The sequence below is a fragment of the Armigeres subalbatus genome, unplaced genomic scaffold, assembly GCF_024139115.2.
Source record: "Armigeres subalbatus isolate Guangzhou_Male unplaced genomic scaffold, GZ_Asu_2 Contig1303, whole genome shotgun sequence".
Taxonomy (NCBI): Eukaryota; Metazoa; Arthropoda; class Insecta; order Diptera; family Culicidae; genus Armigeres; species Armigeres subalbatus.
The window spans coordinates 1-23,038 of NW_026942070.1; the positions used below are offsets into that span (position 1 = coordinate 1).

The 23,038-nt window shown below is 42.1% G+C and overlaps 1 protein-coding gene across 1 annotated transcript; it reads left to right on the forward strand.

Moving 5' to 3' along the window:
* Nucleotides 1-8,144: 8,144 nt before the first annotated feature.
* LOC134202604 (uncharacterized) lies at nucleotides 8,145-8,627 on the forward strand. The gene has a single exon (XM_062677624.1). It carries the CDS (start codon nucleotides 8,145-8,147, stop codon nucleotides 8,625-8,627), a length of 483 nt encoding a protein of 160 aa, XP_062533608.1.
* Nucleotides 8,628-23,038: the final 14,411 nt, after the last annotated feature.

Genomic DNA, 23,038 nt, shown 5'->3' on the forward strand with positions numbered 1-23,038 from the left:
ACGGGTGTCCATGCTACCTCGTTTTGACGTAAACTACGTCTAAGGGGAAGACTCGGATACAGGGTGACAAATGAAAATTTTCAAATCCGAGACCGTCACGAAATCATGTAAGATTTTGAACGTTAATAGCGCATTCATCTTTCGATGGATTTTTGAGATTTATATATCAATCGACTCGGAAACTCTCCACCAATTTTCCAGTTATATTGAAACATTTGATTATCAACGTTAAAGTAGGGTATTGGACCATTTTGGCAGCACCTCTTTTCCCGTTCGCAACGTGAGTCTCATTCGGCCGTCGTTCAGTGTAGTTGGTTTTGGGCTCTTCTTTTTGTGCGGTGCTTCGCACCAGTTTGCCACAAAAATAGGGCCAGAGCAGTGACTATAGTCGGTGATATACATAAAGCGAATGTTTGTGCAAGGATAGGATGATCGATTGTTAGCAACGACAATGCAATGTCATAATGCGATAATCGCAATGCAAATGAACAAACATGTTCAATTCAAAGATAACTTAGGAGCATGGTAAGCCATTTTATGATAAACTGCAAATTGGTAATTATATTTTTATTATTAAATATGCGCCAAAATCAAAAGAATTTAATTTTAATTCAGGAAGTTTGAATGCACTTCAGATACTCTGAGGCTCTGAGGGTACAATCATGCGGGGCTTATTGTATACGGCTATAGCTTCGGAACGCATACTTTATTGAAACGGGCTATAGGTTACAACAGAACTATTACTTTCTAGCTCCCGGATCTAAGATGAGAATGGGTCATTGTTTCAACTACATAGAATGCTTGAAGAATAGATTTAATGTATCTGAGAACAATAAAACTGAATTATAAGTGACCTTTTTGAACGATTTTGTTATCCGACCTCCAGACTGTCGGTGAGGGCTCGGACGTCACCCATGACTACGGTATCCAACATTTTTTTATATTTTAAGTTATGGTAATTTTGTTCTAAACCAGTGACATATAGTAATCGAATGAATTATCTTAAAATATGACTACATTCCTCAATGCACCAAACTATTCTACGTAGTTTACGTTGGGCGGTCGTGTCTTGTACATAACCCTTCAGCTTTTTTTTCGATTCTGAAGAGCAGTCTTGCTCTAATGTCCGCGTAGCCATGACCTTTGAGATCACAGACAAACACCAAGCATTTGAATTGATCAATTTTCATGTTTTTGAAGTAAAATCCTCGCAAGCACGGTTGACTTTGCCAGCGTAATTGATTATGTCCTCTGCTTCCGTTTCCACTAGCTGCAGACACTGGTACCGTTTGCTGAATATGGACATTTGCGCTCCGAAAATTTTCTTGAGGGTTTTGAGTGTCGGTAAAATTCACGTCTTTTGACAGCTTCGGCAAGATAAAGTTGACATACCGAGTATATGCCGGTGTATCCAACTTTCGCAGCAGCAGTCGGACCTTGGCGGCGTCTTCCAAGTTCCTGACGTCGGAATCGAAAATATCTTCGTAACGGCTGAACCACTTCGAAGGTGTTCGTTGCTAAGGCTTCGATTGTTTGCTCCGGGTTGCTAGGTGCTGGTGTCGGCTGCGCTAGCTTCTGTAGGAGCTCGGCCATTTGAAGAATTGCTTCCTGAAGATCTGCCACTGCTTCCGATTCTTGAGTCCTCGTCGCCAATTGTTATATCTGGATTACTTCCTGAATAAAGTGGACTTGACTTTTCTTTTAAAAAAACTACCTATCTTTATTGGAAGTCAAATTATTACTGAAGGAGGAATGACATTGTGGTATCCTATGTTAGTATAAGTACGCCTTAAGCGCTGATACACAGAACCATGTATACTGGCAGCACGGACTGTAGATATACAGATCTTGAGTTTTATCTTTTGTGTGTGTATTACAAGAAGTCAAATAAATAACACGTTGTTCTTATCGCGCTCGTTCCGATATTTATTTCACGGTTTCCTCACGTCGAGTTATTCCTTGCGTTTGTCCTCGTATCGAGTGTCCACTCTGGCCAACAGGTTATGGGCCCAGATTGGAAATCGTGGTTTCCGAGTGTCCTTTTTGGACGAATTGACGACGCTTTTTTTTTTCTTCGACGGTCGGTTCAAGTTGTTGTAAGCAAAATGGCGGATCCCAGTAAGTTTGCTATTACGAAGCTCGGGAACAGCAACTACGAAACGTGGCGTTTCCAGATGGAAATGTTTCTCACTCGGGAGGAACTGCACTGACAATATTTTACACGCTCATGCTAATGGTTTCACATGTGAATTTTCACTAATTGAGAAGCATGGCAAAATAACGTGTAAATCCAGTCCCAATTGTCAAAGCATGAATCGTTCGATACAATCGACCAACACTAAGAATTAAAATGAAAAGCACGTTAGATTGCAAAGGAATGCTGTCGTAGCATTACGTCGAAATTAATGTCGTGTATTCTTAGCATTTTAAATAATCGTAAAGAAATACATTTGGCTGATTAGCAAATTTATTATACTCAAGATTATACCCTTTTTGACGTACATAATTAATAGAATTAATAATAATATGTATATTAAATGGACTATCCCTGGTGGTTGATGGTTCCGTGACAAAGATTTCCAGACTTTATCCTGCCTATGGATTCATTCTGCCTAATGGGTAGTGGTGGCTGAAAAGTAGGAATTATTAATTATTCGATTTTAGAATAGATTTCTAGTATGTAGGGTAAAATGCCCAATAGTGGACCCCCTAGTAGCGGAATTTTGCTCTTCCTGTCATAAGGAGTAGAAATTTTCAACATATTAATTCTGCTTGATATCGAACAACAAGCTCTGCATCTCCTATTCATGATACATACATAAAACACTCCAGATACACGACGTTATTCGTCAAAATCAACATTTTAAAGTCTAACTGAATTCGCCCTATAGTAGACCCCTTGGGGGTCCATAATAGGAAATTGCTTCCCTATAGTCGACACTTCATTTGATTTTCATGTCCCGTTTCGGGACGTTCTTCTTCTTCTTTATGGACCCCCCAAAATATTCCTATAATGGACACTCTCGTGTTTATTTTTTATAGAATTGTAAAAAATCATCTAATTTCACTTTCCATAGCATTTCCAATACATGTAATCAAACCATAGGACTGTAAGGTAGGTTCTCCCGATGGAATTTCATAGGAAAATGTTGACATTGTGCTGTAATAATGCAAAAATGGCTGGAGGGTCCACTATTGGTTAGGGGTCCACTATTGGGCACTTTACCCTACTTACCATTTTGAATATTATACAATGAATTGCAATCTCGAATTAGGTTTTAAATAGTTGCAACTCTTAAAAAATCTTGACTCACAACAGGAACATTTGATAGCCGCCATGTTCGTGTCATCACCAATATGACAGCTACATAGAATCATGTTTAAAACACGTTATAATGAACAGTTTTTCCAAGTAGTAATAAATCAAGTTTATTTCTTGTCAACTTAACGTGCTTTATAGATGAAAATGAAGACTTTGAAACACGTTAGATCCTCGTGGAAAAGAACATGATTCAATCGTGTGGAATATTTTCAGTGTGTGGCACGTTATTGTGGACCAGGTACCGACACAAATTACGGACGTATGGAGTCGTGCGGATAGGAAGGCGAAAGCAACTATTGGCTTGTGCATCGAGCAAAGTCAGTACACCCTTATAAAGAATTGCACCAGTGCGAAAGCAGTATGGGATGCACTAAAAGCATACCATGGGAAAGCAACGATTACGTCACAGCTGTCACTTCTGATCCGGCTGTGTGACATGAAGCTCGGTGAATCGGGAAATGTGGAGAATCATCCTCTGGAAATGGATTCGTTGTTCGAGCGTTTGGAGGGTGCAGGTCTCAAATTGGACGAAAAGCTTATGATCGCCATGGTGTTACGAAGCATGCCGGAATCATTCCACTTCTTGATATCGGCACTAGAAGCTCGTCCGGATGCTGACATAACTATGCAGCTCATCAAAACAAAGTTGCTAGATGAATATCGCAAGCGACAAGATCGAGACGGATCAATGGTAGTCGGTGAGCAGGCTTTGAAAGCAAACAAAGTGAGCAAGGATAAAGTATGTTTCTTTGTAAAAACCCGGCCATTTCAAACGAGATTGTCGAAGGTGGCTGGCTACTAGCAAAGAAACAGAAGGTGCATCTGGAAGTAAACCAGGAAAAACTACTCAACAGCAGAAAGCAAAGCAGGCGACGGATACGCACCGTGGGGCGATTTGTTTCTCGGCGAAAGATGCGAAGGACGAAGCCACTTGTGCAGCTGTTAAATTGGGCAAACTGTGGACGATTGATAGTGGTGCATCATGTCACATGACAAACAACGAGAAGTTTTTCGAGCAGTTGGAGGAAGCACCGGCGGTTACAGTGCGAATGGCTAACGGAGTAAGCACAAGAGCTGGAGGGCACGGATCCGAAAAGGTGAAAATGCTGAACGATAATGGCAGTACTGTTGACATCCAACTGGAGGAAGTTCTGTTTGTACCACAACTTGAAAGCGGACTTTTGTCAGTAAGCAAAATAACTGACAGTGGATACAGTGTGCTTTTCAAGCAGAATGACGTTGCAGTTCTGAACAAGTCTAATGAAGTCGTCGTGCAAGGTGAAAGATCGGGTGGATTATATGTGCTCAATGAAGAGGAATGTACATCCTTGGCGGTTGGACAGCGGCATATTGTGAATTGCCAACATACCTGGCACCGCATGTTTGGCCATCGTGATCCGACGGTCTTGGATCGGCTACAGCGAGAAGATCTTGTCACCGGATTGAAATTGATCAACTGCGGAGCATCGATCGTTTGTGAGTGTTGCCTAGAAGGCAAGATGGCTCGGCTGCCATATCCACAACAGGCGTTACGGAAGAGTTCTTAGACCTAATCCACACAGATTTGTGTGGACCAATGTCAAACGTTACACCGGGTGGCAACAAATATTTCCTGTCGCTAATTGACGATTATAGTAGGTACATAGTGATCTACCTGCTGAAGGATAAATCAGAGGCGAAAGACTGCATCAAGGATTTTGTGAGACTGGTTGAGAACAAATTTGAAAGGAATCCGAAAGTAATTCGCTCCGATCGCGGCGGAGAATTTGTTAACAACGAACGAAAAGTTTTTTATCGACAAGAAAGCATCGAGATGCAGCTTACGGCAGGTTACGCTCCTCAGCAAAACGGCGTCGCTGAACGCCGTAATCGCTACCTGCAGGAGATGGCTGTCTGCATGCTCCTTGATGCTAATATGGAAAAACGGTATTGGGGAGAGGCGATAGCAGCGGCGGCATATGTGCAGAACAGATTGCCATCACGTTCGGTAAGCAAAACCCCATATGAGTTATGGAATGGCGACAAACCAGATCTTGGCCATTTGAAGTGTCGTGATCTAGTCGCCAGCTTCGATCAATTTGCTGGTAAGATTTGTTGGGAGCGGCAACAGTGAAAAACAACAAACAGCGGACCGAGAAAGCGAATCGGAATCGGATGGAAGAAAACAAAAACACAACCAATCGCTTTGACTACACACGAACGAATACAATTTATTCACAACATTAAACTATAAACAATAACATTCGATAACACAACAACTATAGTGTTTCCATCTTGCCGTAGCATACAAGTTGTCTCGAATACGAGGGGCGACGGTTGCACTCTAAAATAATTCCAACACCCCTCCTCAAGTCGACAACCCGAGTATCACAGATATTGATCGATTATCACAGAATCGTTTCTTATTAAAACCTCGACAACTTGATCTTATATTCAAGTTCAATCTTGAAAAACATAAAACAGAACCTCTACTCGAGAACAGTCTTCATCCAAGGCTCCAATACTGATTCTCTTTCACTTAGGCCCCTCCTAGCCGTAAGCCTCATCAATCCGCAAACAAAAAACACGTCATTCCGTTGGTGCAATCCTTGCTCCTTCTTGCATCTTTACTTTTTCTGCACTTTCTGTTATCTCATAGTCTCCAATTCAATCAACACATTTTCGCATAATTATGTCACTTTCACTTAACGCCGCTTCCAAATGTTTAATTCGTACTGATTATTGTTGTAATGTCCAACAGCAACAACTACCCCACTCTCCTTAACTTCTGCTCTGTTGCCTACGAAGCTGACACGCAAACCGGCTCTCGTCACACGATTAACTGAGAATAAATTACAGCTCAGTTCGGGTAGATATAGCACATTCTTCGCTTCGCTTTTTTGTTTCTTATTTCCAACTACCGCGTACATCTCCACATCGCCACAATATTTCGCCCGTAGCTTCTCACCGTTCGCCATTATCACTTTAACTGGTCGTTCAAGACGCCGCATCGTTTTGAAGTAACTTTTGTCTTTCACCATGTGATCCGTGGCACCAGAGTCTAGGAACCACTGCGCCTTCACTAGATTTTCTTCTTCTTTTGACGCCATAAATACAACCGCCGTGCGATCCGAGGTACGTTTTTCTTCAAACACTACGTCTGCTTTATGTTTTTGGCTTCTCGTTTCTCTGTACTCACTCGGATCCAATTCTGACACATTCACTCGACAATTAGCTTGCCTATGTCCAACTCTACCGCATCGAAAACACCTAAACTTCCTCCAGCTCTGCCTACTGAACATGGCAACACCCTCATCATCACCCCCAGGGGCCAGCAGATTTCGTTTCTTCATTTCCACATCGAGCAAACGCTTTTTAACAAAAGCCATTGTTACACCGGATGGAAGCGTCTCGATCGCGGTAACTACCGAATCAAATGAAGATGGCAACGTCAACAACAAATGGCAAATCGCGTCAGATTCTTCTACAGCCGCACCACTTTCCCTCAACTCACGAATCAACCGATCAAAAGTCAGCAAATGTTCCGGAAAACCATTTTCACTAGAATCCTCCACATATTTCAATGTGAGGAGCTGCTTTCGGATGAACAATTGTCCAGCAACACCGCGACGCTCGAACACCGCCTTTAGCGTGTCCCAAATTTGCTTCGGAGTTGTGCAGTCTTTTACCAATTCCAACTGATTATCAGCTATTGCCTGGATGATCACAGCTTTACACTTTTTCTCCGCGGCTCTTCGTTCCACCATTTTCCTTTTCTTCTCCGATTTCATACTCGCGGAATCTTCCCCTACCACTTGCAACTCGACGATATCATTCATCTCCCGGTGGAGGCAATCCAGCAGATCAAACGTGTCGAGGACGGTTTCCATCCGGAACTTCCAGTTGTGGAAGCCGGACCCGTCGAACGCGGCGATTTTCACTTTCTCGTCCATACCTGGGCCAATAACCTGTTGGGAGCGGCAACAGTGAAAAACAACAAACAGCGGACCGAGAAAGCGAATCGGAATCGGATGGAAGAAAACAAAAACACAACCAATCGCTTTGACTACACACGAACGAATACAATTTATTCACAACATTAAACTATAAACAATAACATTCGATAACACAACAACTATAGTGTTTCCATCTTGCCGTAGCATACAAGTTGTCTCGAATACGAGGGGCGACGGTTGCACTCTAAAATAATTCCAACAAGATTGCGCTGTTTATTCTTCAACAGGGCTTCCTACCAGCAAAGTATCTCCACCTCGCGGTTCTAAAAAGAACCATTTTTCCTCGTTACGTCACCGACTCAGAGCAGCAACCCCGATGTTGTTGCTCAACACTCCAGCAGTCTGATAACGGTATCCACCGCTTACCACCACTAAAGTGGAGATTCAGCTCCAGGCGCTCCTCTTTCTCGACGCTGCCACCCGCTTACTCGTCTTCTAAAACGGAATTCGCCGCCACTGCTGCCGCTGCTACCGCCGCCGTCGCTTGCTGCCAAAATCGTGCTTTCCGCATCCGTTAATAAACTTGTTTATGTTCGGGACGTGTACGGTCATTTATGCACATTATGAACATGGTTCTGTAGCGATATGCAAATGGTATTGCACATGGCAAGACTACCAACAGACATACGTTCACGTTCCTTCACTATCATCGGACATACGTTCCCGTACGTAACTTTTTTATTTTTTATTATTATTATTTTTTTTTTAATTTTCAAAATGCGATCTGCTTTTTGAGATGCACACCTAATTTAAAAAATTATTGTTGCTTTTATTACTCCATTATATTAATCTTGTTTATTATCTATTATGCCTCATCTTTATACCACATGAAGGTGTTCGGGTGTGATGCTTACGTTTACATCCCTGACTCTAAACGGCGTAAGATGCAGACCAGGTCTCAAAAGTTAACCTTTGTTGGGTACGCGTGTGGCTCAAAAGCATACCGGTTCTTGGATAAGCGTACCAACAAAAATCAAATTTATAAGCCGAGACGCGAAATTTCTGGAAGTCAGTTCAGCAGTTCAGGAGAATTATACCAACTCAATGAATCTAATAAGCAGCTGAAAGTACAACAGTCAAAAAGGAAAGCAGACATCGCTAATCGAATCGTGAAGCCAAGAGATACAACAATCAAACCGACTACGACAGTTGTTCTGGAGGAAGATGACGACCATAAAATAGAAGAAGTTCAAATTGATTTCTCGTTCGAGAAAGAGAAAGCGGATAGTATCACCGAGGATTCAGAGTTCGAAGGTTTCGATGAAACGGTTTACTTTGACGATGAGTGTTTTGGAATGGAAGAATTCTGAGGTACTTATGTTAAAATACGCGAAAATACCGGCGGATTAATTAAAAAACTTTTCGCGAGGTGATCGCGATCGTCGCGGAACATGCGATCACAACAAACAATTTGGATAACAGACTGAATGACGTCTTGTCAAATAAACGTCAGAATATTATCCCCACCCTGGACTTGCATGCAACATCACTAGCAATATTGGATTGCACTACAAATGTTTATGAGTAATCAAAACAAACCAGAATTGGTAGAAGTGTTGCCAGAGTCACTGGAATATAGTAGTTGAATAATGAATTATGTTTATATATCAATAATGTAGAATAACTTGTTAATGTAATATGACGATGGAAACTAATGAACAATAGACTCTGAGAACCAACAGAAAATCGTGTTTGATATTCTAATAGGTTATGGGCCCAGTGGTTAACTGGTAGAAAGTCGAGTCAAGTGAAGTTATTCTAAAGCGATTAGTTGAAGAAGATGCCTGGTAAGAAGGAAGATATTGCCCTCGGGGTTACCGATGGGGAACTAGCTGGTGGTCAACCAGTAGTAAACAACAAGACGGAACGCATTCCTCTTGAGCGAGGGCCGTCGTCCGTTGCGGCGCTCTATCGTGGAGACCGTTCGTGTGTATTCGACGGGAACGAAGCGCTGCTTGGAAATGGCGGATTGAGCACCATCTCAATAAGATGCGTCTGGTGCATACGCTGTTGAGGACTCCCGTGGAAGAAGAATATGCCCACCGGTGCCGGGAGCGAAACCCGAAGAAGAAGCAGCGAGGAAAGAAAAAATGAAGAAACGGATGGAAGAAGATATGGACGCTTTAGACGAAATAGTGCTGATGGTGAATAATCAGGTTTTAAATCAATTGATTGGCCTAGATTATGCGAAGCAAGTGATGGATGTGTTGGTCAGCACATACCAGAAAGTTGGAACTGGAGCAATGATCACGATGCGAGATCGTCTATTCAATCTCAAACATAAACGTTTTGATAGCCTTCAGCGTTTGTTTGATGAATACGATCTGATCATTCGAGAACTGGAAAGAATGCGAGCTGGACTACCGCCAGCGAAGAGGGTCCATGCTCTAGTTGTTGCGGGGCCAAAGCGGTTTAGGCATGTGGAGGGTGCGTTGCCTGTTCTACCAAACGATGAGTTGTGTCGTAAACGGGTAGGTGAGGATAAAACGCATGTATTTGGATGCAGAAATGATCGATGGTGAAACAATGGGTGGAAGGCGGATCAGAGGGTTCGATGACGTCGCACTGAAGTCGAACAAAAAATTGGGGTTGTATACAAGACACGACCGCTCGACGTAAACTACGCAAAACCACATATATTGCGAGAAGATAGAAAAATTCGAACGAGGGTCCGACGGTCGACCGTCGGAAAGCTGTTCCGCAAACGTCAAATCACATGATGCACGGAAAATAATGTTGGTTGATTTTTTCGGTGTGAATGTTGATTATTGAAATCAAAGAAAATATGTAACTTTAAACGAGTATTACATGCCGCAATATATTTTAAATAACCTTTATGGTACTTTCAAGGCATTTCGGAACGTATTTATGCGATTTTGAAACATTTTAGACTTCTCAAATATTCTTGATATCAGGGAATATCAACACTTTTCGCACAGTGCATGTCATTTGAAGTTTCCGACACTCAGTCTTCTTCTTCTTCTTTGCTCCGCAAAATTAGAAGTTTTCTCTGTTCTCGCAATAGTTTACTGAACCAATTATTCCGCTCTATATAGAAGAGAAGGAACTATCCACCAACACTGCTACCCAGCTATAGCAGCATCTCCCTCTCCTGAGGAAATTAGGGACCCCACAGTCTAGCAGCTGGGCCACCCCATTCATACACCCAGTTCAAAAAATTAATAATACCCTAAAAGTAGGCAATTACCAAGGATTGGAACGTACTGTATAGGAGATGCATAATGCATGAAAGAACTGAAAATTTCAATAGTTTAGCGTTGATATTTAAAAGTTTCAATAGTACTGGCAAATTGGTGGAAAGTTTATGAATCGATTGATATATAAATCTTTAAAATCCATTGAAAGGTAAAGAACCTATTAATGTTACAAATCTTACATGATTTCGTGACGGTCCCCAATGTTGAAATTTTCATTTTACACCCTGTATCCGAGTCTTCCCCTTAGACGTAGTTTACGTCAAAAGCACGTGAACGTTTGCTTTGGCTGTGGAGAAACTGGCCATTACAAAAACAAATGCACGTTGAAGAAGAGGAAAGGACAATGGAATGGTCAACAAGCATGTCAACATCCCCGATGGCAGGGAAAGAACCAGAGTCGCCATCATGCACTGATGACTCAAACCAGCGGCAACGGTGAAACATCACGGAAAGTGAGATTTGTGGTCGATTCAGGAGCCAGCGACCACATGGTGAATGACGAGCGAATGCTGGAAGATGTGGAAGAATTGGAGAAGCCAGTCGTCATTGCAACTGCTAAATCAGGAACAACTCTTCGGGGTACGAAGAGAGGTAAGGTACGAGTGAGCAGTGTTGTCGGAGAAAACAAAATAAAGAAACTCCGAATTCTATAATGTGCTTTTTATTCCGGAGCTAGATGAATCTCCTTTCAGTTAGAAGGGTGAATTCTATGGGAAAGAAAGTTACTTTTATGTATGAGGATGTCGTAATCCATGATGGTGGGGAGGTTATTGCCCATGGGATAATGGAGAATGGTCTTTTTTATTTGCAATTGGAGTTGGAGGGCAATGTAACCTCAGCATTAGTAGGAAAGGACCAGATAAATGTCGAAACATGGCATAAACGATTGGGACATTTAGGCAAAAGTAATATGCTGAAATTAGTAAGAAATGGCATGGTTGAAGGTATCGACTGTGGTGAAGAAAGTGTTGGCAGTTTGCCAGATGTTTGCGAAAGTTGCCTTGCGGGGAAGCAAGTTAGCAACAAGTTTAATAGTTTGCAGTTGCCAAGGTCTACTAGACCATTGGAACTAGTTCATTCCGATGTTTGTGGATCTATGGAGGTAACAACTCATGATGGTTATCGTTATTTGGTAACATTTATCGATGACTTTACGCACTTCGCCGTGGTTTATCTTCTGAAATCAAAGAATGAAGTCTTCGAAAAATTTAAGGAATATTACGAATTTAGTACAGCACATTTCGGTCAGAAACTGTCTAAATTTCGTTACAGATAACAGTGGGGAATATCAAAATAGAGAGTTCCAGAATTACTGTAAAGTAAAGGAATTCAGATGATATATACGGTACCGTATACTCCTCAGCAATATGGAGTAAGCGAGCGTTTCAATAGAACATTGATGGAAAAAGTACGCGCAATGCTTCATGATAGTGGGTTATCTAAGAAAATGTGGGAGAGGCTGTTTATGTAGCGACATACCTTACAAACAGGTCCCCTACGGTAGCATTACAAGAAAATAAGACGCCATATGAAAAATGGTTTGGAAAACTCCCAAACTTAAAAAATCTTAGAGTTTTGGATGTACAGCATACAAACTCATTCCAAAAGAAAAGAGAACAAAATTAAATTCCAAATCTAAAGATTGATATTCGTGGGCTACGCGAATAATGACTATAGGCTATGGAATGGCGCTTTGAAGAAAATTGAAATTGCCAGGAATGTAGTATTTGATGAATCGAAAACACCATATATCGGTGAGTCTGCAGGTTCAAATGATTTGGTTTTCTCTCAAATAATTACAAGAGAAACTTGTGAAGAGAGAATACCGATGAGAAATATGGCAACGAGGAAACCAAAATTCCAGAAGAAATTGCATCAGAGGATCAGGAAGATTCTGAAGAAACGATTTCTGTGGAAAATGATGGCATATTCGAAGAATCGGAATCAGAAATCGTCGAAAACGATAATCATGAACAAGCAAATGATACATCGGAGTCAGATAACTACGAACAACCCACAGAGAAACAGCTAGAATTACGTCGAAGCACGAGAAACAGAAAACAGACTACGTTTCATAATTTCTCTGCAAAAATAGCGCCAGTTATTGATGGTTGCATTCCGCAATCAATCACTGAATTAAAACTACTGGAAGACTGGGAGCACTGGCGGGAGGCAATCGACGATGAAATGAAATCACTAGACGATAATAAAACCTCGAATAAAACATGGGAAGTGGTCAACTACAAAAACAACATCAAGCCAATACAATCAAACCGGGTCTTCACAAGGACAGAAGATGGGCGATACAACGCAAGAATTGTAGCAAAGGGATGTTCACAACGCCCAGGGTTTGACTACAGTGAAACATTTGCACCAGTAGCAAAAATGGACAGCGTCCGATTATTATTGGCTCTTGCAAATGAATACAAAATGCTTGTTCACCAAATGGATGTAAAAACGGCGTTTTTGTACGGTGATCTAGATGAAGATATTTTTATGAAACTTCCAGCAGACGAAAATGGTAAAGCGAAGACTGTTCGTTTGCATAAAAGCTTGTATGGATTGAAACAAGCAAGCAGAAATTGGAATAAGAAGTTTGACGATGCAGTCAAAGAATTGGGATTTTCTCCCCTTAAAAGTGATTGTTGTGTATATAGATCCAAAGCAAAAGGAATTATTTTGCTTTTGTATGTGGATGACATACTGATATTATCCAACGATCAGGAAAATTTGGATTGGATAAAAGAAGAACTTGGAAGGCTATTCAAATGAAGGACCTTGATGAGGTCAAATATTTTCTCGGAATGGAAATTAAAAGAAATTTTGACAATCAAACGATAGAAATATCACAATCAAGATACGTTGAGAAGATTTTGAAACGTTTCGTTATGATTGATTGTAAACCTGTGGGGACACCGCTCGATTCAAATGTAAAATGGTCTAAAACAAATCAGCAAGAAACTGCTCATCCTACAAGGAACTGCTTGGGTGTTTGCAATATTTAACACTAACGTCTCGACCTGACATTAGCGCGGCAGTCAATACGCTAAGTAAATATCAGAGTTGTTGCGACTGATGCTCATTGGGTTGGTTTGAAACGTATTCTTAGATACCTGAAAGGGACTACGGATACAATGATAAAATATGAGAAGAGACGTTACACACACATTGTCAAGGGATATGTGGATGCAGATTTCGCTAATGATCCTGATGATAGAAAATCGGTTTCAGGATATGCTTTCGAAATTTTGGAAGCTTAGTTTCATGGTCAACGAAACGACAACAAACGGTCAGTTTGTCAACATCCGAAGCAGAACTTATTGCACTTTGCACAGCTGTAACTGAAGGAATATGACATGAAATTCCTCAAGGAATTGGATGTGGGTAGCATTCCATTCATTATTATGGAAGATAATGTTCCATGTATTAGTATCGCGGAGGAACCTCGATCACACCAACGAATGAAACATCTGGACATCAAATACATGTTTATACGGGATCACATCAAGGAAGGAAGATTACAACTAAAATTCATCCGTTCCGAGGATCAATTGGCTGATGCATTCACCAACACGTAAAAAAATTTAATGTTATTTATTATTAATATTTCTAATACTTTTTTGCTGAAGCAGGCGCTTAATGATATGTATAAGAAAAAACTTATACATCGCATTAGTCACATACATTCCGAAACTTATACTTTTCATTAACTTATGAATGTTATTAGCGTTTTGGTATGGGATCATTCATTAGGTGGCATAATGAAGAGTATAAGTATTTTCGAATGGTTTTTTGCCAAAACATATAAGGTTATTTTTTTACGTGAAGGGCCTCCCGAGAGACGCACATCGAAGATTATTGGGACGTCTCAACATCCAAATTGCGGGGAAGTGTTAAAATACGCGAAAATACCGGCGGATTAATTAAAAAACTTTTCGCGAGGTGATCGCGATCGTCGCGGAACATGCGATCACAACAAACAATTTGGATAACAGACTGAATGACGTCTTGTCAAATAAACGTCAGAATATTATCCCCACCCTGGACTTGCATGCAACATCACTAGCAATATTGGATTGCACTACAAATGTTTATGAGTAATCAAAACAAACCAGAATTGGTAGAAGTGTTGCCAGAGTCACTGGAATATAGTAGTTGAATAATGAATTATGTTTATATATCAATAATGTAGAATAACTTGTTAATGTAATATGACGATGGAAACTAATGAACAATAAACTCTGAGAACCAACAGAAAATCGTGTTTGATATTCTAATAACTTACTCAAAAGGACGTATGTGATTTTGTAAACAAAGATACAAACATCGATTTGTCTAATCTGATAGAACTCCCACGCAAACCATCACCACAGACTGGTAGGGGATGCCTTCTGCTACCTGTTGGTGGTATTGATTTGTGTGGGAGTGCTATTAGATTGGACAAATCGACGTTTGAATCTTTGTTTACAAAATCACATACGTCTTTTTGAATAAGTACCCGAGAATTATTTCAAGAGCGTGTTATCTATAAGCAGAACGAGCCGAACGAGGGAATGTGATACACAACTAGAGGAAAGTATAAACACGTGTGGTACATTCGAGTAGACAGTAGAGACTGATTTATTTGTCAAAATATACACGGTAATATTGTATTACTCACTTTTACTCTTCTAACTTACCCAGTGAGTGGCTTGCTCTTCACACCCCTCCTCAAACCAATCACGCTTCGACTCCCATGAAGACTCGATGTTTCATAAACGGCACCGTTGGGAGACCCTTAGTGAGTAGGTCTGCCGGTTGTTCAGCTGTCGGGATGTAGCACAACTTTACTTTACCTGCTCGAACGCACTCCTTGATGAAATGTAGCTTCACTTCAGTATGCTTTAATTTCTTTGACGGTCCATCCGACTCTGCTATGGCAATCGTAGATTGATTGTCTTCAAATATGGTTGCAGGGTGACGTTCACGAATATCCAACTCCACAAACAGTTTACTAGTCCACAAGACTTCACAAAGGCAGTCAGCCAACGCATAGCACTCGGCCTCAGTTGAGGATAGCGCCACTGTTCGCTGTTTCTTGGTACTCCACGCTGTTGTAGCTCCATAAATCTGAACCAGATAGCCAGAAACAGAATGCCGATTATTAATCTCGGTAGCCCAATTAGCATCAGCGAACCCTACTATCTGACGGCAAGAAGCATCCTTTTTGGTGTACAACAGCCCGTATTCCTTGGTTCCTCGCAAATAGCGAAGAATTCTCTTTGCATGTTTCCAATGTTCTTCTCCGGGATTCGACTGGAACTGGCTAAAGTACGAAACGGCGGCACTTATGTCTGGACGAGACGTCACCATCAAATATGTCAGGCATCCGATCAGTTCCCTGAACGGTTTGTCCAAATTTTGTACCACTTCCGTTTTCTTCAGCTGTAGCCCTTGTTCCATCGGCGTTAATGATGGCTTGCATGTATCCATTCCAAATCGTTTCAGTACAGCATCAACGTAATTCGGCTGGCTCAACTTCATTTCACACTTTGCACGATTTCTTTCAATCCGTAGTCCTAAAAACATTTGCGCTTCACCCAGATCTTGCATCTTGAATTCCGTTTTCAGCAATCTCTTCACTACCATCACTTCTTTTAAGTTCTTTGCAATAATTAGGACATCGTCCACGTAGAGCAGCAGATATACTGCACCAGATTTGCTCACTCTCACATACAAACAATCATCCTCTTCGCATCGCCGGAAACCGCATCGTATAATGAACTCGTGGAAACGATCGTTCCACGCCTTGGACGCCTGCTTCAAACCATAAATGGATTTGGTGAGTCTACATACCTTATCCCCCTCCTCAAATCCTTTAGGTTGGCGCATGTAGATGTCCTCAGTTAGGACTCCATTGAGGAAGGCGGATGTTACGTCCATCTGGTGTACATGAAGATCAAATTGGTTGGCTAGAGCAAGCATCGACCGTACAGTTGCCATTTTCACGACCGGTGCGTACGTTTCTGAAAAGTCGAAACCGAATCGCTGCGTGAAACCCTTGGCTACTAAACGCGCCTTCCGTTTTTGAATCGAACCATCCAGCCCAAACTTAAGCCGGAAAACCCACTTGCAGTCCACGGCCTTCCGACCGACTGGCAAGTCTACCAACTGCCAAGTGTTATTCTCAGCCAATGACCGTAACTCCTCGTCTATGGCGAAGTTTCCTCTCGGCCAATCATCCAGTTTTCGCAGCTCTTCAATGCTGTCAGGAATATTTTCGACATAACTTTCCGCGTTAAGTGCATAAGCTACACACAAGTAGTCATCCAATTTAGCTGGAGGTTTCCTAACTCGTTCACTACGACGCAAACATGTTCCCGCCTCGGTTCCCGCATCGTTGTTGTTCTCGTCCTCAGCTGCATCGCTATTCTCTGAGAACGACCCATCTTCCGCTTCTCTAAACGCATCGTCATCAGAATCCTCAACATTTTCCGGTTCGTCAACTGGACTTGTAAAGCTTCTTTCGGATTCCGCACGATCAGGAACGCTTCTCGAAGAAAATGGGCCAAGCAGTTGACCCTGACTTGAAGACGGACCAAGATTGTCGGTAGCCACCGGTTGGCAGTCGAGTTTCCACTGCTTTAGCGCTTTCTCCTCTACCACAACGTCACGAGCGATGAAAATCCGTTTGCCGTCCCACAAACGGTAGCCGCCACCACCGTATCCCACGAAGTGACTAATCTTGCTACGCGACTCGAGCTTGCTTCGCTTCTCCTTCGGAATTAGGCTGTATGCTTTGCTTCCGAAAATTCGCATTCTTGACACGTCCGGCTTATGCCCATACCAAAGCTCATATGGCGTCTTGTTAGTTGTCAGAGCTGCCGTAGGACTCCGATTAACAATATAGACTGCCGCCAATACCGCCTCGCTCCACATTTTACGATCCAGTCCTGAATCTGCAATCATTGCCCTGGCCTTGTCGAGAATAGTGCGATTGAATCGTTCACTGACCCCATTTTGCTGCGGGGTATATGGGACCGTGAACTCCACTTGGATACCTTTACCCCTGCAAAAATCAGCAAACGCATTCCCTACGTATACCCGCCGTTATCACAACGCAAACGGCTTAAACTAGTGTCAAAATGCGCCTCAGCCATAGCTACGTAGATTTTAAAGCAATCGAACACCTCATTTTTCGTGCTCAGGATATAGGCCGCACAAAAATGGGAATAATCGTCTGTGAAAGTTACAAAATAGCGTTTACCATTCCATGAAGTCGGGATCATCGCACCACAAACATCGCTATGCACTAACTCCAAAGGCCTAGAGCTACGGGGAAGCACTAAATCCTGGAAGGGTTTACGCGTCTGCTTACCTTCCATACAAGGACGACATACGCCGCCGCTGTTTACAGCTTCCTTTTGCAACGACAATCCTTTCACCATATTTTCCCGAATCACTTTCACTAAGCCACTCTTCCCGATGTGCCCAAATCTTCGGTGCCACAGTTCTGCACAGTCGATTGTCTTATGCGTCATAAGCACTTCAGAGTTTGCTACTGGTATCACGTCAATGTCCAGTTCGTAAAAGCCGATCTGTTCGACTTCCCATACACACAACCTCGCCATCTCGCTTGATGACCGCGCTGTTCTTGGAAAAAATCACTTCCATCCCAAGCTGCCCCACACGACGGATTGAGAAGAGGTTGTAGTTCAAACCCGGGACGAACAATACGTTATCGACAACGCACTTCAACCGACGTTTCCCGATTCGCGCAACGATATCCACTTTTCCTTTGTGGTAACTTTGGAGCACTTCACCAGATGCAATTTTAATCATCACAGGCGCATCTAACTTTTGTACGTCACGGAGGTACTCACTTGAACAGATCATGTGATCTGACGCACCCGAATCCAAGATCCAGCGAAATTTACTGTTATTGTCATCACACTTTCCGTTTTTGTCAACACAACTACTGACAAACGTGACTTCCATTTCACTAATGTGCGCTTTTCCATTCTTTACACTTTTGTTTTCATTCTTCTTCGACTTCGTAATGTCGAAATCGCGGCGTTGGTAGCACTCCGACCGTTTGTGCCCCCAGTTTACCGCACGCAAAACACTTTATTTTCGATTTAGCACTTTTCCCGGCGAACGCCGTCGAGCCGCTACTTTCTGCTGTGTCGTCATTATGCTCCCGTTTCACACTTTCACTCAGTAAACGAGCTTTGACGAACTCGAGCGTACACTGCGCTGGTGACAGTGTTTCCAAAACGGTCACGAGTTGCCCATACGATTTTGGCATGGTTTGAAGGAGATAAAATATCACTAGCTGCTCCTGCAGTTGAATCCCGGCGGCATCCAGATCCCGCACCATCCGCTCGAATTGGAGCAGGTGCACTTGAAGGGAGCCGGTTTCCTCGAACTTCATTGCTGACAGCTTTTTCAGCAAATAAAACTGCCCGGAAATGCCCTTGCGAGCAAACGTATTCTCAAGCGTCGTCCAGATTTCCAGCGGGGATCGCTTACCCTTGATGTACTCAAGTTGCGAATCCGCAATGTTCCGGACCAGCACCGACTTGCACTTTACGTCCCTTTTCTCCCTTTCTTGCAGTTTCTTATCCTTCGCGAGCTTCACATTTTCACTGTCAGTAGCCAACACATGGTACTGCACTACATCTTCCGCCTTCACACGAATACAATCGATGAGATCCAGCTCTTCCAAATGTATTTCCATTCGGAAGCTCCAATTGTTGAAATTGGCTCCGTCGAAAATATAAACTTTCCTTTCTTCCTCCATTTCACCTCAATGACAATCAAAACAACAGCAATGAAAATTCACTCGACCGATTTACAACTGAACGACCGCACGGACAGAAGAAAACAAATTCTTTTCTTTGTTCTTCTCTTCGAATCGCACCGATACTTCCACGTGTAATCAACTTTTCGAAGGCACACTTTTTTCAGAAAAGGGGGCTCGGGCTATGCTGGGGCCATAACCTATAAGCAGAACGAGCCGAACGAGGGAATGTGATACACAACTAGAGGAAAGTATAAACACGTGTGGTACATTCGAGTAGACAGTAGAGACTGATTTATTTGTCAAAATATACACGGTAATATTGTATTACTCACTTTTACTCTTCTAACTTACCCAGTGAGTGGCTTGCTCTTCACATTATCGAGTTAGATAACATCAGAAGATCTCAGCGTAGTAATCAAGGACAGCTTCCATCACATTATGACGAATTTGTGGTGGGTGTTGTTTTGTCGGATGTACCAACAAGAATCAATGGATCCGTGCTATGGACGAAGAATTGAGTCATTATTGTCTAAGCAAACTTTGGTCACTTGTGCCGTTACCAACCGGTCGGCGTTATTGGTTCACGATGGGTGTACAAACACAAAACTGATTCCTCAGGAAAGGTAGTGCGATTTAAAGCGCGACTAGTCACGCAAGGGTTTTCCCAGCGACCTGGCACCGATTTTGGAGAAGTTTTTCGCACCGGTCGCAATGCAATCAACCTTTCGAGTGCTGTTGGCGGTGGCAGGGCATAAAAATTTGCAGGTGAGGCATATTGATGTTCGCAACGCATATCTCAATGGGAAGCTCGAAGAGGAAGTATTTATGCAACAACCGCCTGGCTACGCAGTTCCAGGAAAAGAACAAATGGTTTGCAAGCTTCATCGTAGTTTGTACGGACTTAAACAGTCAGCGAATGTGTGGCACTCTACAGTCAAAAAGGTATTACTCGAAATGGGATTTCGTCAGTCCGAGTCGGATGTATGTCTGTACATGAAGCAACTTCGTAGCGGTGAATGGATCTATGTACTCATATATGTCGATGACATGATCGTCGTATGCAAGGAGGATCGATATCTCGATTGGTTGGAGCAAGAGTTAAAGAGACATTTTGATATATCTTGTTTGGAAACGGTGAACCAGTTCCTCGGAATATAGGTGAGTAAGGACAAAAACGGGTTCTATTCCCTTAGTCAACAATCATCCATCAGAGAAATAGCAGAACGGTTCGGTCTTCAGGAGGCGACCAAGGCTACTTGAAACAGCAGGAGAGTGAAGATCTACCAAACAACACTATGTACCACAGTTTAATTGGAGCATTACTGTATCTTGCTTCAAACTCAAGACCAGACATAGCAGTAGCAATATCAATACTCAGCCGAAAATCGTCTAACCCAACGCAGCGGGACTGGACAGAATTAAAACGAGTCGTTCGTTATCTGATGGGCACCTCTGAGTATGAGTTGAAGTTAACCAGCGACAGATCAAAGGACCTAATTCTATCCGGATACAGCGACGCAGATTGGGCTGGAGATTCGGCAGATCGCAAATCGACTAGTGGTTTTGTTTTCTTCGTCGGGAATGCAGTAGTCAGTTGGGCAAGTAGAAAGCAAGGTTGCGTAACAACCTCGACTATGGAGGCTGAATATGTTGCGCTCTCGGAAGCGGCATCAGAAGCGGTATGGCCGTGGAGGCTGTTGCACGAGTTGGGAGTTATCTCACGGCAAGCAACGATCATTTTTGAAGACAACCGTAGTTGCATCGACTTCGTGTCACTCGACCGACAAAGCAAGCGAAGTAAACATATTGGACACGAAACTTCACCATGCGAAAGACCTGTGTTCTCGTGATGTCATTAAGCTAGAATACTGTCCTACTGATCGGATGATAGCGGACCTATTCACAAAACCATTAGGACCGAAGAAGATGATACAGTTCGCCGTGCAGCTCGGGCTTATTCCGTGACACAGCGAGGAGGAGTGTTAGTATAAGTACGCCTTTAGCGCTGATACACAGAACCATGTATACTGGCAGCACGGACTGTAGATATACACACTAATTTTATTTCGCTGGAATCCAGCAAAATTTTGCTGTTTTTTTTTGTGCTGTTCATCCAGCAATTTTTCCAGCAAAATAAATTGCTGTTCAACCAGAAAAATTGGTTTTCATGCAATGACAGTTCAATTGCTGATGTTCAGCAATTGCAAAATCATGTTGCTGGTTAACCAGCAAAAGATAAACGTTCATTTATAGCTGTATTTTCAGCAAATTACCAGGATTACAAAAAGCGCAGAATCAAAGAAAACATTTTTAAAAATTTGGTGGTTCTTGGCATTGCAAATAAATTAAGTATTTTATTACTACATATGCAAGTTTTTATTTCAAATATTTAATCACTCAGTATTTTTTTTCACCAAGCATTTTGCAGCAAAGAAGCTTCTTATAAGTATACTGGCTGGTCCACATCTTACAATATTATTCCGCCTGAAATAAAAAAAAATGGTTTATTCATGCCAATCACAACCATTTCCTGTACCTAGATGAAAACTATTATAATTAAACATACTCACCAAGCAATCCCTAAATTAAAATATTGCACTGGACCGACGATTGATTACCCCCTATAGGTACTTAACAATTTCCTTACTTGGCTTGAAAATGAACAACACGAGGAAATGAAAATTGTACAACTCATAGAGATCGAGTGACATTTCCAATTGACATTTTGATAAGTTTGCTGGTTTTCAGCAAACAATAGGTCTTGTTGAAACAAATGCTGAAATTCAGCAAACAAATAAAACAAATGCTGTAATACAGCAAACCATTACTTTGCTGGTATGGTTCCAGCAAATCGTTTTGCTGGATGGCTGGAAGAAAATTTGGTGTGTACAGATCTTGAGTTTTATCTTTTGTGTGTGTATTACAAGAAGTCAAATAAATAACACGTTGTTCTTATCGCGCTCGTTCCGATATTTATTTCACGGTTTCCTCACGTCGAGTTATTCCTTGCGTTTGTCCTCGTATCGAGTGTCCACTCTGGCCAACATCCTATGATTGGGTAACGATTATTTGTATCAGTGTAAAGGCAGAGAATAGGAAACATGATGAGTCTTGAGTCTGGGTACGCGGTTTGAATAGACGTGTTCTGTACCAAGCGGTTACGATCGAATCGGGAATATAGTTTTGAGTGTCTAACCAGTGTGTTAATATATAAATCCAAATCGAAAAGCGCTTATCAAAATTAAGATTGATTCAAACATCAACCACTACAATATATACGATACGATATACGATACGATACGACAGATATACGATTTTAGTATTCTCAATCCAGTTGAAAACCGGAATTAGATATGAAGTTGATTTTCACAATCCGTACGTTAAACCTAACTTCGGAAGTGGTGCGCTGTTTTCATATCGCGAAGCGCTATTCAGCGCACCACTTCCGAAGTTAGGTTTAACGTACGGATTGTGAGAAAAATCCAACTTCGCTAGCACCCAATTTCGGGTTTCAACTGGATTGAGTATATAAAGATAAGATTCATGTCTGATTACAATATCACCTCAATAATTTCACACCAAGCCATCACTTACCGGAACGGACTCGAATTCATTCTGCGCAGCAGTTTTTCCTGCCTCAGCCAACCGTAGCGTCGTTTTTTCGCTTCACGAGACTTTTCCACCGAAGTCTACAGCAGCTTCTATTGCCTACTCCTGA

What these genes read in the sequence shown, in the direction of transcription:
- LOC134202604 (XM_062677624.1), top strand. Translation starts at nt 8,145, where the DNA reads ATGAAGGTGTTCGGGTGTGATGCTTACGTTTACATCCCTGACTCTAAA.